This window comes from Acinonyx jubatus, chromosome D2 (genome assembly GCF_027475565.1).
Source record: "Acinonyx jubatus isolate Ajub_Pintada_27869175 chromosome D2, VMU_Ajub_asm_v1.0, whole genome shotgun sequence".
In the NCBI taxonomy this organism is placed as follows: domain Eukaryota; kingdom Metazoa; phylum Chordata; class Mammalia; order Carnivora; family Felidae; genus Acinonyx; species Acinonyx jubatus.
The window spans coordinates 76,981,019-76,995,920 of NC_069393.1; the positions used below are offsets into that span (position 1 = coordinate 76,981,019).

Genomic DNA, 14,902 nt, shown 5'->3' on the forward strand with positions numbered 1-14,902 from the left:
CCCCAATTCTTGTTTATAGGTATTTCCCACCCCATCTCATTTATAACCTCTCTTCTGGTTAGCAACATTGCTGTACTCTATAAAGTTTTTAATACAGCCTGACCTCAACCTTTCTGAGGAAATGTGGAAATGATGGGGGAGCTCTTGATCTAGAGCTGAATCTGTGCTCACATCCATGATGTTGACTATGTAACATCTTATACTAAAGTTGCTTTGTCCAGTAAAAGGGTTAACTTGTTCGAAACGTGCACATTCCAAAAAAGACCTGGCTCTTACCCAGCTCCTGGAAATACCCTCTAAGCTGTTGGCATATCCTGCTTGATAAAATTGTCTTTTAACTAGGGGCCTTGGACCCCACCATCTTGAGGTTACGCTAACAATTGGATTTATGGTGAGGGGCCACATTCTATCAGTTTGACCCTTGAAAGGGCTGAAGACTGAGTAACTAACGTCAGCGCATGGGTGCTATATGCCTACCTGACTGGCCCCCAATAAAAACCTTAGACACCAAGACTCGGAAGAGCTTCCTTGGTTGGCAACACCCTGCACATGATGTCGCACATCATTGCTGGGAGAATTAAGTGCTGTCGTTACAACTCCACTGGGAGAAGACAACTGGAAGCTTGCACCTGGTCTCACCTGGATTCTACCTTATGTGCCTTTGCTTTACTAGTTTTAATCTGCATCCTTTCATGTTTAAGAATCTGTTATAAGGCACACACAGGAACAAGACATGGTTATATCTCATAGCCATGTTAGATTCGTAACCATGGGTATAACAGCTTTTCTGAGTCCTAACAAATCACTGAGCCCGAGGATTGTCTTGGGGACTACAGCACAGTTGTGGTCATCAGTATATGTCAAGAATTGGACAGGGGCGCCTGGGTGGCTCAGTCGGTTGAGCGTCTGACTTCAGCTCAGGTCATGATCTCACAGTTTGTGAGTTCAATCCCCACGTCGGGCTCTGTGCTGACAGCTCAGAGCCTGGAGCCTGCTTCAGATTCTGTGTCTCCCTCTCTCTCTGCCCCATCCCCACTCATGCTCTGTCTCTCTCTGTCTTAAAAATAAATGAAATATTTTTTTAAAAAAAGAATTGGACATTCTTCCATTAGTAACAGCATTTAAATTCTAAATGGGGAAAATAGTAGTTTTATTAGGAGATAGTGTGTATGGTTTCTAAAAAGAACCCCAAGCTACTGTTAAATGATATTCTTGCTTCCCTACCTCTACCCACGCATCACTATCCTAGAGTCTTAGTAAAGAGAATAATTTTAAAATAAAGTTAGAGGAAAATATTTGAAAATACAAATAGAGGTGTTAGGGGTGAGGTAGGTAGGAGTCACATAACTGTGTCTTGTTGCTGTGTGTGCCTTACAACAGATTCTTAGACACTTTGATTTAGGACCCCTTTATACCCTTAAATTACTGAAAACTGCAAAGAGGTTTTGTTTGCATGTTTTACTTTTGTAACTTAAAAAAATTAACAACTTGTTCTGCGTGTATCTACAGCCGTATACACTAATGTGAATGAATTCAGTAAAAAGACTAGATTGAAAAGGTAACCAGCATGAGTAACATGGTATCTATGGAAAAATCTACTCCAGCTTCAGAATACCTGGCTTAAAATGAACTTTCGTAATGGACCCATTTCATGGGATTGTCTTATCCTGCATTCTTGGGAACTCGGCAGTGACTGAGGTTGTTCACCTAGAATTTTAAGATCTGGGTGAACCAACTCTTCTTTTGATAAGTTCATAATGCAGGAAAGTAGCATCTGAGCTAAATGAGTTGTAGGATGTATTTTGTGACTTTTTGTTGTGTTTTTGTGACACTTGTGCTTTCTGAAGAAGTAACCCATCAAATATTCTACGTAATATGCTCACAACCCACTTTGAATATTGTGTGCTTCCTAAAAAAGTACCCATCTTTATGCATAATTACAGAATTTTGAAGTATGTTTATTAATGTTCCCCCCCACACACAGGGATAAGTTATAATATTGGACTTCAGGAAAAAGGGAAACTATAAAATCCTTGTAGGATTTTTACCTTTGATAGCTGTATTTTTGTATACAATACATATGAACAGCCAAGGTACATTTTCTTAATTGGTAGTTATATTCATCTCTACATGCTGTGGACATTTTACTTTTCTCACTTTCCTCAAATAATTAGCTTTTTTTTTTTAACAGCAGGGGAGGTCTTTATTTATGTGCAGATATCTAATATTTAACACAGTATCTGATACACAAGTACCAAGTGAACATTGAGTGAATAACTTTCAGTGTTAAAATACATGGCTCACTAGACTGTTGAGTTTGTTTTAAACATCTTTGTAACTATTTTAAGCATAGAACAATGGTAGGAAGGAAACAGTAAGAAAGCCCATTAGAAATCTCTAGGAATTGTTTTCTTCCAAAAGAGTTGTTTAGAAAGTTTAAGAAACCAAGAAATTGAAATGTGTAGCATCACTGCTCCTATGAACTAGAGGTTGACAACATCCAGATCCTCCATTATCTTAGCAGAACTGCTTCTCGTACCTGTGATCTTTCCTCAGACACTTTGCTGGTTCTTTTCTGGCACAGAGTACCCACTGTCAGCACAGTAGAATGATTGACTCTCTCACACTACCAGGGGCAGAGCAGTCTTTGAGAAATCAGAAAAACACTACATATTGTAAAATTACTTCAAGATCTGGTAACATTTCAGTATCTGGCTCACATTTTGAGATACCTTTGTTAGGATTTTTAAAAGCTCAATGAAGAGATAAGATTGGTGACTTGAAGATGATTCAACTGAAAACGATATTGATAGTGTCGGAGAGGAGCCAGTAAGCTTACAAAGTTTTGTGCCAGCCTGAAATTTACAGGAGTTTTTGAAACGGGTATGAACAAATACCTCACTGGAGAGCAAAGAAAGGGAAGTTCGTTTTCACAGGCCCATGAGGAGATGGCAGCTAACGGGACAAGCACTTACTAAATGTCTACCAGGCTACGGACTCGCTTGTCTTAATCTTCTCAGCAATGAGAAGTGAGAAATTGGAGAGGTTGTGAACAATGCCATGTTTGGGTTAAGGTAAAGATTGTAAAAAATCTGTAGGGGTTCCAGAAGGCTTAGCTCTGGGAATTAGCAAAGAAAAATGAGCAAAAGAGGTGAGGAGTGAGGTTTTATATTACTATTGCTGTGACTGAGGAAATCTGGGCTTTGGCAAGCTAGATTGTTAGGAATTTGTTAGCAGCTGAAGAACTTGAGTGCTGAGTTGGCAGAAAACAGTGTTAGTGACCGGAGGAGAAAACCTGCTTCTGAAGATACTGGGGATGTCAGAAGGTGGAATCTCGGGGCGTCTGGGTGGCTCAGTCAGTTGGGCGTCCGACTTCGGCCCGGGTCATGATCTCACAGTCCGTGAGCTCGAGCCCCGCATTGGGCTCTGTGCTGACAGCTCAGAGCCTGGAGCCCGTTTCAGATTCTGTGTCTCCCTCTCTCTCTGACCCTCCCCCGTTCATGCTCTGTCTCTGTCTCAAAAATAAATAAAAATGTAAAAAAAAAAAAAAAAAAGTGGAATCTCTGATTTTGGAAGTGTCCTTCTGAGCCCTTCACTCACAATCAGGAAACTTAACCCCAGAGCTGTCACACACTGTTTTGTGTTCACTTGCTCTCAGGCGAATACAGCTTCCCCTTCAGGACAAATTAACATGTTTGCAACGGGCAGCTGAAGCAAAGCGAACTGGAAGCGCTCGTGAGAAGAATGAACAGCCTCCAACATGGAAGACTTAGCCGAGGCAAAAACCGGAATCCGGAGCTGGGCACCCCCCGCGTGGTAGTCAGGAGACCTTGGCCAGGCAAGAGTCGGGGAGTGCCTGCAGCTCTGAGGGGCAGAACTGAGAGATCAGAACTAGCAAGGTTAGGTCTGTCAAGCAGCCTCACTACAGGTTCAGAGCAGAGTGACTGCTCCAGCAGGAAGGGTTACTGACCCACCCCCTTGCTTCTGAGAGGATCAGAACGGACAGAAGGATGATAATTGGGGTGCACTTAGTGACGATGCCCGTGTGGCAATCAACTTAAGAGCGATTTAAGTCAATTTGAACAAATCCTAACCAAGAGTGACCTGTGCCCCTTCAGATTATGTGTTTGTATATGAGTCAAAAGGGCCACAAATGTCTCTCGAGGATGGGCTTGCTTTTTGGTCACTGTGATTACTGCAATGACACCAAAAATAGATCAGTCTGATTATGGGTACTAGAATCCAACAGAGCAATGAAAGTTTGGGTCCTTTCCCTCCCCTAAGTTCTTAGCATACTCAGCTTTATCCTTTTTTTTTTTTTTTATGTTTTTTGTTTTGTTTTTAATGTTTTTACTTTTGAGAGCATGTGAGTGCAGAAAGGGAAGAGAAAGAGGGAGACACAGAATCGGAAGCAGGCTCCAGGCTCTGAGCTGTCAGCACAGACCCTGATGCAGGGCTTGAACTCACAAGCTGTCAGATCATGATCTGAGCTGAAGTCAGACGCATAAAGGACTGAGCCACCCAGGCGCCCCTTAGCTTCATCCTTAAATCAACTGACATGGGAGGGAAGGGGAAAGGAGGTTCAAGGGGAGGGCACTAAAGGGCCGAGACACCCAATGTCACTAAGCAAGACTTTTTAAGTTCCAAGCAGCTACCTGCTTAGGCTGAATAAATGAACTTCTAAATTTCTGCTCAAAGTTCTGTATCTTCATTGCTGACACCATATATTTGAGTTTGGGGCAGTCTGCAACTCAGCAACCACTGCCATACTGCCTTTTGGTTGGGGACCTTGGGCTTGCTGCCCCACTGTCATAATATTCCTTCCTCATTCTTGCACTGGACCAATGGCAAAATGTCATGAAATTAAGAGCATGTTTAACTCGTGGCTCAGCTTCAAAAGAAAAAAGAAAATGTACATACACGTGCCGTGTCAATTTATACCAGATTTAACATTGGGTTACCGATTGTATTTTGCCCCTGTATGTGGATTCTAACCTCACTTGTTCACATTTTGAACATACCACTTTACGACTAAGAAGTAATCCCCTTTAAAATAAGGTGTAAGTTAGAATCCGAATTCAACTTCTCTACACTACATCTGCACACAGGGAGTTTGTCTTATACCTCTCCACAGCTTAGTATTTGAACACGAAAATACCTACTGTCCTCTGCATGAAAGCATTGGAACTGAGGTCTAGGGATGTTCTATCCGGCCTCCACTTCCTCATACTTGCTGTAACTCAGGGCACAGTAACTATTTTGCCCTGCCACCTGTCACATTTAGGAGGGGCAGAGGAGCGCGGCCGTGGGACTGTCAGCTTCGCCTGCTATGCTGACCTCCAGCACTTGACCTTTCAAAGACCGCTGGAGAAAGACGCCGAAAGCTTCTTCCGGGATCTTCCAGGGCAGGGTACTTGGTCGTAGCAAGACCGAGTCGCAATTCCTAGTGGCTTGCAAGTTTCCAGCGGGAGGACAAATCTAACTGAACACTGAGGCCACCTCTCTGACCCTTTGGAAAATGGCCGGAGGTTAGGAAACGCATCACCGCGGACCGCCGAGCCCAGAGGACTCGCCTCACGAACGGGAGCCCTCGCAAACAGGCGGGCCGCGCACGGGGCCAGGATTGGAAGACCCGCCGGGTGCCCCCTCCTGGCCCCAGGCGGCGCGGCGCGGCAGGGCTGTGGGAGACTGCGCGTGCGCGCTGGGCGGCCGGTTCCGGAGACGACGTCCCCAGCCGCCTCCCGTCTCCCGCGACAGCATGAAGACCGCCGAGGACGCCAGAGGAGTGCATGGCGAGGGGCCGCGGAAGCTAGGCCTCTGCCTCCTCTGCGGCCTGCCCGCGGCAGGAAAATCGACCTTCGCGCGGGCCCTAAGCCCCCGGTTACGGCAGGAGCGGGGCTGGGCCGTCGGCGTGGTCGCCTATGATGACGTCATGCCGGACGCGTTCCTCGAGGAGGCGAGCGCGCGGCCGTTGGTGAGTACGGAGGGGGCGGGGCCTAGCCTGTGGTCGCAGAAGGACATAGAGGGGTTCCACCTAAGTGCTGGACTGCCCCTTGTGTGGGAGGTGCGGCCCTGACGGAGCGGGGGAGACTGGAGTTCGAGAGCAGTGGAGTTGGTTTAACGTAGAATGTGTCGACTCCGTCTTAGAAGGATTCGTCGCAGAGATTTATGTGTATATTTGGGGCCTGTACGGTTTGTGTATTGCATACAGTGAGTCTTAAGACGGCGTTAGGTTTTGTCGGCGTGCAGGATGGTATCCTTCCGCCCCCCCACCCCCACCCCCCACCCCCATAGACAAGTATGCTTTTGAAAAGTCCTTTAGGAAGATCGTACTTAGGAGAGGGACAGAATCTCTTAAAAACCACAGCCAGTTTAACGTCCAGCCACCGGTGAATCCTTGTGGGTCTTCAAGTTTACACAGTTGGGGAGTTGTTTTTTTTTTTTTTTTTTGAGATAAAGGATACAAAATTATGAATAACAAAATTAGTAGGTTCCCTCCCATGACAATAGAAAGCTGTACAAATGAAGGGGCTGGTGTCTGAAGCTCTCTCTTCACTCATTTCCGGGTAAATCTGCCTCTGCCAGCATTAGGAAAAGACGGCTGTTTCTCAGGTGACCACCAGATGAAGTAATGGGCTTGTGTTTAGGCACCTACTTACATATAGGTACTTATAGATTCTCTTTAAGCCTTCAAATCACACTCTGTGCAGCGAGATGCATCCCCTTGGAGAAGCACAAGAAAAGCGCGACCTCTGGGGAAGAGTGGATTCATATCTCCCATCTCGTTCTCCCCCTAGACTAAATACTCTTTGACAGATTCTGAAAAATTGAGATAGATTTGTCGTTCAGTACCTGTGTGTGTAGGTGGAGGCATCTAAATAAAATACGAATATGATGTGATTCCACTCTCTCTATATGTAAAATTATAGTACGTTCGGTGGCTGGCAACTGTATGTATTCTGTCCCGTTCTTGTTCTAATTGTGAGATGACTACAGTATCAAGTCCCTGGTAGCACTAGATTTAGTTGGATGATAGTATTTTCGCCACTTGAGTGAAAGCTGAAAGTTGGTGAGATGTATGGTTGTATTTACTGGGCCATTTCCTCACTTTTATTGTTACAGTTTTTCCACTCCTCCCTGTAGACGGAGACTGTGGGACTCAACTAGTCACCATGAGTAGGAAATCTCACCTTTTAGGAAGTGATTGTGTTTTCCTTCTCCGTAGGTTTAGCTGATGTATTTGTTGTATGTGCTATAATGCCAGTGATGTGGTAAGGCATGGACAGGCAGGAGAGGGACCCTTATCTCCTGTTCCTATGTTTTCTCTCCAGACTGGACCTGCTCGCCACAGTCCTTGAATGGCACAAGATTCCCTATGTTCTCAAGTTACTTATTCTCTTCCCTTCAGTCTAGCTTTCCCCATCCCATTCCAACTCTGTTGTGAGCCTCAAGGCTTTTCACCCTGACCCAGGCGCCTTTCGGCAGATCTTTTCTGTCCACAGCTTTTCTCATCTCAAGGGCAAACCAGCGTTGCTTTGTCTAAGCCAATTTTATATTGTCAGGATATTGATTTTGGCTCATTTCTCTTGGATGGTAACAGCTTTTCATTCTTCCATTTATTTACTCATTCAGTCATTTTCTGTACTGGAGCACCTCTTACGTGCCTGACCGTCTGCTGGAGGCCAGTTAGACCATGGACTATTGATTGAGCAGAGAGTTAGAGATGTGCAAATTCCTAAATAGTGTAAGCCCCGTTAGGGTGGAGACCCCGTCTGTGCAAAGCAGGATGTCATGTAGGCAAGGGAGGGTCTGAGCTGCCTCCTGCGTGAATGTGTCTGTGGAGACACCGAGCACTATCCTCAGGGAGTAGGAGTTTCTGGGCAGAGGAAACAGGATATCGGAAGACATAGGAGGCAAGGTGAAACAAGTTGTGCTCAGAGAATTCCACATGGTTTGGCTCTGTGAGCTGAGATGTTCACGTGGGGTGGAAGGCGATAAGCAGGAGCACCCTATTGACCAAAGCCCAATATAAATTGTGATTTTTCCCTCTTTTGTAGCCATCCCAATGGAAGTTGCTTCGACAGGAACTGTTGAAGTACCTAGAATACTTCTTGTTGGCTGTCATTAACGGGTGTCAGATGTCTACCCCACCCAACAGGACTGAAGCCATGTGGGAGGATTTTATAACCTGCTTAAAGGATCAAGATCTGATATCTTCTGCTGCACCGGAGGCCCGGTCTTGCTATCTCTTAACGAAGACTGCTGTTTCTAGACCTTTGTTTTTGATTTTAGATGACAACTTTTATTATCAAAGTATGAGATACGAAGTCTACCAACTGGCTCGGAAATGTAATTAAAACATTTTTTTTCTTACACACAGACACTTGTTTGCATATCAAAATCACGACTGCTTTTAGTGAGAATTGAATTGGATCAGGAAGTTAGTATAGATTTACTTAATTTTCAAAGCTAGATGTTCAGTATTTTCCTGCCACAGCTGTGATAATTTGCCTGATTTGTTTATTTTGCATTTTGGAAAAAATAGTGCACCACTGATTTCATGGTTTCACATTGCTTTCAGATTCATTAGGCTTTTGCCAGCTTTTTTTAGATTGTTCTCTGGAGACCTGTTTACAGAGGAATGGCCAGAGACCCCAGGCGCTGCCTGCCGAGACCATCCACCTGATGGGAAGAAAGCTGGAAAAGCCCAACCCCGAGAAAAATGCTTGGGAACACAACAGCCTCACAATTGAGAGTTCAGAATGTTCTTCTGAAGCCAGGTATCCTACGCAAAGCTGACCTTAGCTGGGTGCCTCCCTGAGGGAGCACTGTGCCCTTGGCTTTACCCAGGTCCACTCGGTTAACCTTTACACAAACATGGAGATTGCTCTCTCTCCTCTCTAGAGAAGAGGCAAGTGAGTGAGAAAGTTAGTTTGCCCAGAGTCCCGAGCTCGTGGTAGCTCAGATGTGAACCCAAGTTTGCTGGCGCACATGTGCTCTTGTTAAGACTATGTTCTCCCAGGGGCGCCTGGGTGGCTCAGTCTGGTTAAGCATCTGACCCTTGGTTTCAGGATCTCACAGATTGGGAGTTCCAACCCCAACATCGGGCTCTGTGCTGACAGTGCAGAGCCTGCTTGAGATTCCCTCTCTCTCTCTCTCTCTCTCTCTCTCTCTCTCTCTCTCAAGATACATAAATAAACTTAAAAAAAAAAAAAAAAGACTATGTTCTCCCAGAGATCAGAGCAGGGAATGCAGAGTTGGACACATCTTTGAAACTCTTGCCACAGTAGCACAGTCTAAATAGGTTGCCCAGTAATTTTCTCACAGAAAGAAAGAGTGTGGAAGTGGTCTGGAGTCCTAATTTTGCCTCAGACCCCCCTGCAGTTACACCACCGCGTATATGTGATGCCTGTGGGCTGCGGTGCTAATGCTTTCGTTTGTGATATATGTCTTGAGAGTTCTACAGCCGCACATTTCGAATGGAATTTTCGCAGATGATGGAAATGTACTACATTTGTACTGTCCAGTGTAGTAGCTGCTGGCCACATGTGACTCTTGAGCACTTGAAATATAGCCGGTGCATCTGGCGGCCTGAATTTTAAATTTTATTTTAATTACTGTAAACTTAAATAGCCTCATGTGGCTAGTGGCTGTTTTCTCAGACAGCAAGTTCTAGGGCTATTTTGCCCTCATTTTCTTAGCTCCTGCCTAACTGTTGTCCACAGGGGACCAGCAGTTTTTAAATGGCTAATTTTTAAAATTCACTTTGTTTTCACTTATCCACTTGTCACTGTCTGAAATTATACATTTTTGCTGATTTAATTATCTGTCTCCTAATGGACATGATGTAACCACTGCTGGACTTAGAAAGTGTAGGGATCTTGCCGTACCCCAACTTCTAGCACGTAGTTTCACATACATAGTAGTAAATGAATGGATTCTACCTGAACCCTCCATGGCCCCTTGACCAGCGAGGAACTTTGCTAATCCCCATTCAGTAATAAGAAGCCAGAAAGAAGTCCCTTCTTGAGGAAATAAAGTAGAGTTATAGTAGCACTTAATGAGGGAAAAGAGAATTTCTTTTCAAAGCTTATTGAAATGAGTCTTAGAAAATTAGTATTTTTTTAAATAAGGGGATTCTTTTGCCTTATAATTTGTTTTCAGCTTCTCCATTTGGATTTTGTAAGTAGAAGGTAGCTTCCAAATCTTTTCATTTTTTACCCCTTTGGCTGAGGATCCTTTGGATTATAGCATGTTTATTCCTCTAGAATTCAATTCAGTATTCATAAACACAGGTTCTTTTTAAAAAAGATGTTTGATAGAAGGATTCATTTTATCTCACCTTCTCTTCTAGCCTGAAGTTGACCGATTTATTGCTTACTGCTTTGGAAAATCCAGTAAAATATATTGAGGACAATGTGGAACAAAAGGTAAATCTTCCAGTATAGATGTGGTATAAATGGCAAGGTACAACTGTTTGAAGGAAGGTCTTTCTGAGCTGAATGTAAAAAAGAATATGAGTAAAATGTGAAAAATGCCTTTGTCACCACCTTGGCATCTCAGCAGCACTCTACTTATGACAACTGGCTGCAGTGGCATCCTGGTGGCCACGTGCAGCGGCATCCTGGTGGCCACGTGCAGCAGCTGGTCAAAGCCAACTGTCACATTTTCCGAAATATTAGAGCCTGTTAACATATGTTGGTGTTGGTAGCTTGAGACGGACAAGGACAGGAGCACTTGCACCGCACATGGTGACAAACACTGTAGACGGAGAGCCCATTATTGGACAGATTGTCAGCCCCCGTCATCTAGATGGGATCTCGGGAGGGACAGCTGGAACAGAAAAGCCACCGTAACTTTCCTTGTAGTCTCATCAGAAACACATCACAGTTTAGCCACCTCTTTTATAAAACTACCTAACTTCCAGTAACGATGTCTGTGTTGCATAGGAAGCAGACAGAATCATTTGTTCAACCAACCTTCTTCATCAAGCCGATCAGATGCTCCGAAGGATTGTCTCTCAGACGATGAAGGAAGCAAAAGGTATGTTGAGCAGTCGTGTGGAGTTGATACAACTCTCCTGCTGTTCTTGTTCCCTTGGGTAGTTGGTTAGCGTTCCGTCACAACGTTGACATCGTTTTTAGTTTCACCATGCAACTGGATTATAGAAAACTAAAAATTCTACCCCCAGAACAGGGTATTCATCCATCCAATACATTTTTATTGAGTGGCTACTCTGTACTAGGCTTTATTCTAGATACTGGGGTGTCAGCAGGGAGCAGAATATTACTTTGAGGAGACAGACAGATAAATACATGAGTCTCTGCTGGTGCCCTGAAGAAAAATAAAGTAGGGTAAGGCAGTGGAGGGTGATGGGAGAGCTTCTTTTAAAAACTGTTTTTTAATGTTTTTTTGTTTTGTTTTTATTTTTGAGACAGAGAGAGACAGAGCATGAGCTGGGGAGGGGGAGAGAGAGGGAGACACAGAATCCGAAGCAGGCTCCAGGCTCTGAGCTGTCAGCACAGAGCCCAACGCGGGGCTCGAACTCACAAACCGTGAGATCATGACCTGAGCTGAAGTCGGATGCTCAACCGACTGAGCCGCCCAGGCACCCAGGAGAGCTTCTTTTAAAGGGTAATCAGGAAGGCTTCTCAGAGGTGATATTTAAGCAGAGATATGAATAACGGAAAGAGTCAGCATGCAGATATCTGGAGATAGATCATTCCACGCAGTGGACACAGGTGCAGAAACCCCGAGGTGAAGTTATTTGGTAGGTCTTAGAGCAGAAAAGAGGCCACTGAATCGGGTGAAATAAGGAATGGGGAGAGGTGGTCGGGGGCCACATGTCCAGTCAGCAAGCTCAGTGGATGGTCAGTCTGAACTTAGATGGCATGTGTGGTCGTTTTATAAAAGAACTCCTTTAGGGGTGCCTGGGTGGCTCGGTTGGTTAAGCGTCCAACTCTTGATTTTGGCTCGGGTCATGATCTCATGATTCATGGGATCAAGACGCGTGTCAGGCTCTGTGATGACGGTGCAAAGCCTGCTTGGGATTCTCTTTCCCTCTCTCTCTGTCCTTCCCCTCTCTCGTTCTCTGTGTCTCAAAATAAATAAATATTAAAAAAAATTACTCCTTTCGCTTTTAAATATTGAACTCTACACTATATTTAAAATCTGACTTAAAAACTAATAGCCTACCGTTTCTTTAGCTTTTACATGCTAAGTGCCTTATACATACTGTTTCCAGTCTTGACAGCCTCATGAGGTAGGTGTAATTTTATAAATGGGGAAATGAAGGTTCTGAGAGGATCAAGTAACTTACCCAAGGCTGAACAGCTACTAGATACGTGGACAACCTGGGTTCAGAGTCAAGTCTGACTCTAGTTTATGTTTTCTGTTACGCTCCCTGCATCATCGGCATCTATTATTAACACCTTTACAACAACATCTATTATTAACACCTTTACAACAGTTTCTTGGAAAAAGAAACAATACACTAACCATATGGTGTGTTTCATACTTTTTTTTTTTAACCACGATCCAGAAGCAGATTTTATCTTGTACCCGAGACTGTAGCTCAGTACACGAACACACACGTGCATAGCAACAAGTTTCATAGAACCCTCACGTTTGGTGAGCTCTTCTATGATCTTTTTGATTCCATTTTAGATAAACACAGCTTGCAACCTGCATCTCACTTGTAGGTTATAATCCAGAGTTTGAAAAACACGGGCCTGGAACAGAAACAGCAGCATAATTAGAATAAAAACAAAAATAGTTGGAAATAGTTGCAGGAGCTGGGGCTCAAGTATTTGCCTGCCTTGTCTTCTGTATAAAATGAAGAGAAGGGGCGGAGACAGGATTACGCTCAAATCACTCTTGACTTATTTCCCACCCATTAAAAAAAACCTTTTTTTTTTTTTTTTGGTGAGGGAGGTGGTCTTAGCATCTAGATCTATGCTTAAATGAAATTAGAAATTCATTTCTCCTACCACCAAGAAAATGAAAAGACAACCCACAGATCAGGAGAAAATCCTTGCAAATCATCTATCTCATAAGGGACTTGCATCCAAAACAGATAAAGGACTCTTACCACTCAATGATAAAGATAACCCGGTTTTAAAAACGGGCAAAGGATCTGAATAGACATTTCCCCAGGGAAGATACACAAGTGGCCCACAACCACAAGAAGACACACTTGACATCATTAGTCATCAGGGAGACGCAAACCAAAACCACGAGCGGCCACTGCACCCACTCACTAGGCCAGCCAGAATCAGAAAGTCCAAGAGGCGGTGAGCACGTGGGGAAATCCGAACCCTCGTCCGCTGCTGGTGGGAATGGGAAGCAGTGCAGCTGCTTTGGCAAACCACCGAGCACTTCCTGCAGCGAGTAAGTGTAGTCACCACGGGACCCAGCAATTGCACTGCCAAGAAAGAGAAGTGAAAACGTATGTTCACATAAAAATGTGAACACAAATGTTTGCGTCAGCATTATTCATTGGAGCCAGGATGAGCCTTGAAAATGTTAGACTAAGTGAAAGAAGCCATCACAGAAGTCCACATGTTGCTTGAGTTCAGTCATGTGAGAGATCCAGAAGGGAGAAATCTAGAGGCACAGAACCCAACGTGGGACTCTATCTCCTGAACCTCGAGATCATGACCTGAGCTGAGACCAGAAGTCAGACACTCAACCAACTGAGCCACCCAGGTGCCCCCTGAGTTGGAGTCTAAATTAATAAAGGGTATAGTATGCAAATTTATTTCAATAAAGCTGTTTAATATAAAAATCTAGTTCCTCAGTCACATTACCCATGTGGCTAGTGGCTGCTGTATTGAAGAGGGCAGATCCAGGACATTTCCATCATTGTAGGAAGTTCTATGTTGGACATCTGCTCTAGAGACTATTTACAACAGTTTCAACCACACTGTCATTTCCTATTCCTGCTTTTTTTGCCTTACTACCTGTTAGCTCAAGAACATTCTAAACCAACCATCTTGGCAACAACAACAAAAAAATCCCCTTCAGGCTTATCTTTTCTGCTCATGCATCTCATACCAAGTTATTTAAAAGATTTGGTATCACGTCAGTGTGACCTTTTGTCTACATAGTACACCAGCTCAACTGTGATTAATAAAATCTGATCAGTTTGTCAGAAGTATTCAAATTAATTTCCTATGTTGTTAGACAGCCTGGCCTGATTTAGTTTATACAAATAATTTGAGAATGTCTTTTCATTTTAGAGGAACGAGTGCTTCCTTTCAACTTGAAGCTTCTAGCAGAAGAACTCAACAAGCTCAAAGCAGAGTTTTTGGAAGACCTAAGACAAGGAAACAAAAAGTACCTGTGCTTTCCAGAAACCACCAATGTATCAGACGCTATTGCTTTTTTTCATCATGAGAAAGATAATATTGTCCAGAAATATTTTTCAAAGCATTAAAACTTTTGAACTTACAATCAAATATCCGATTTTGGTTGAGTTTGCAAAATAAAACCATTTTGCATTACTGGATATTTTCTAGGCCAGTGGTGTGAATTGCCAGACTTGTTTAAAAAAAAAAAAAGTCCATTCTAAAGATCCATTTGTCATAACAGAAACTACTTCAGTTGGTGGCTTGTCAGATGTGACGTGGACAATTGAGTATTGGCAGCAGGCTTCCTCATTTACGTGCCAGAACCCTTAGGGTAGGGCTGGTGGGGACAGGAGTCTTCGTCAGTAAGACAGAGAAGGAAGAAGACAAGACGTGGATACATGGAGCTGTTTTTGTTTTTAACTCATGTGACAGATCTTCTCATGGGTAAGGCATTCTACAAATTCAAACCAATGTAGCCATAAACCGCCCCCCCCTTTTTTTTAATTAACAGTTTACATACGGGAAAATTACTAAAAACCTAACTGGACCCT

General features: G+C 43.8%; 1 protein-coding gene across 4 annotated transcripts; it reads left to right on the forward strand.

Moving 5' to 3' along the window:
* The first annotated feature begins 5,602 nt into the window (after positions 1-5,602).
* PSTK (phosphoseryl-tRNA kinase) lies at positions 5,603-14,509 on the forward strand. Of its 4 annotated transcripts, none has more exons than XM_053207479.1 (6): positions 5,603-6,064; positions 8,058-8,349; positions 8,582-8,780; positions 10,355-10,430; positions 10,950-11,043; positions 11,439-12,431. In XM_053207479.1, the coding sequence occupies exons 1-6, from the start codon at positions 5,759-5,761 to the stop codon at positions 11,453-11,455; spliced, it is 984 nt and encodes a 327-aa protein (XP_053063454.1). In that variant the 5' UTR covers positions 5,603-5,758; the 3' UTR covers positions 11,456-12,431. The 4 variants fall into 4 exon arrangements, with proteins under 4 accessions (XP_053063454.1, XP_053063453.1, XP_026919107.1 ...); XM_053207478.1 differs by lacking the exon at positions 11,439-12,431 and adding an exon at positions 14,241-14,509 and having other exon boundaries at positions 5,605-6,064; XM_027063306.2 differs by lacking the exon at positions 11,439-12,431 and adding an exon at positions 14,241-14,509 and having other exon boundaries at positions 5,608-5,974.
* Positions 14,510-14,902: the final 393 nt, after the last annotated feature.

Coding starts and splice junctions, on each gene's coding strand:
- PSTK (XM_053207478.1), top strand. CDS start 5,759: ATGAAGACCGCCGAGGACGCCAGAGGAGTGCATGGCGAGGGGCCGCGG. Junction 6,065..8,057: donor GACTGCCCCTTGTGTGGGAG/GTGCGGCCCTGA, acceptor CCTCTTTTGTAG/CCATCCCAATGGAAGTTGCT. Junction 8,350..8,581: donor CTACCAACTGGCTCGGAAAT/GTAATTAAAACA, acceptor CATTGCTTTCAG/ATTCATTAGGCTTTTGCCAG.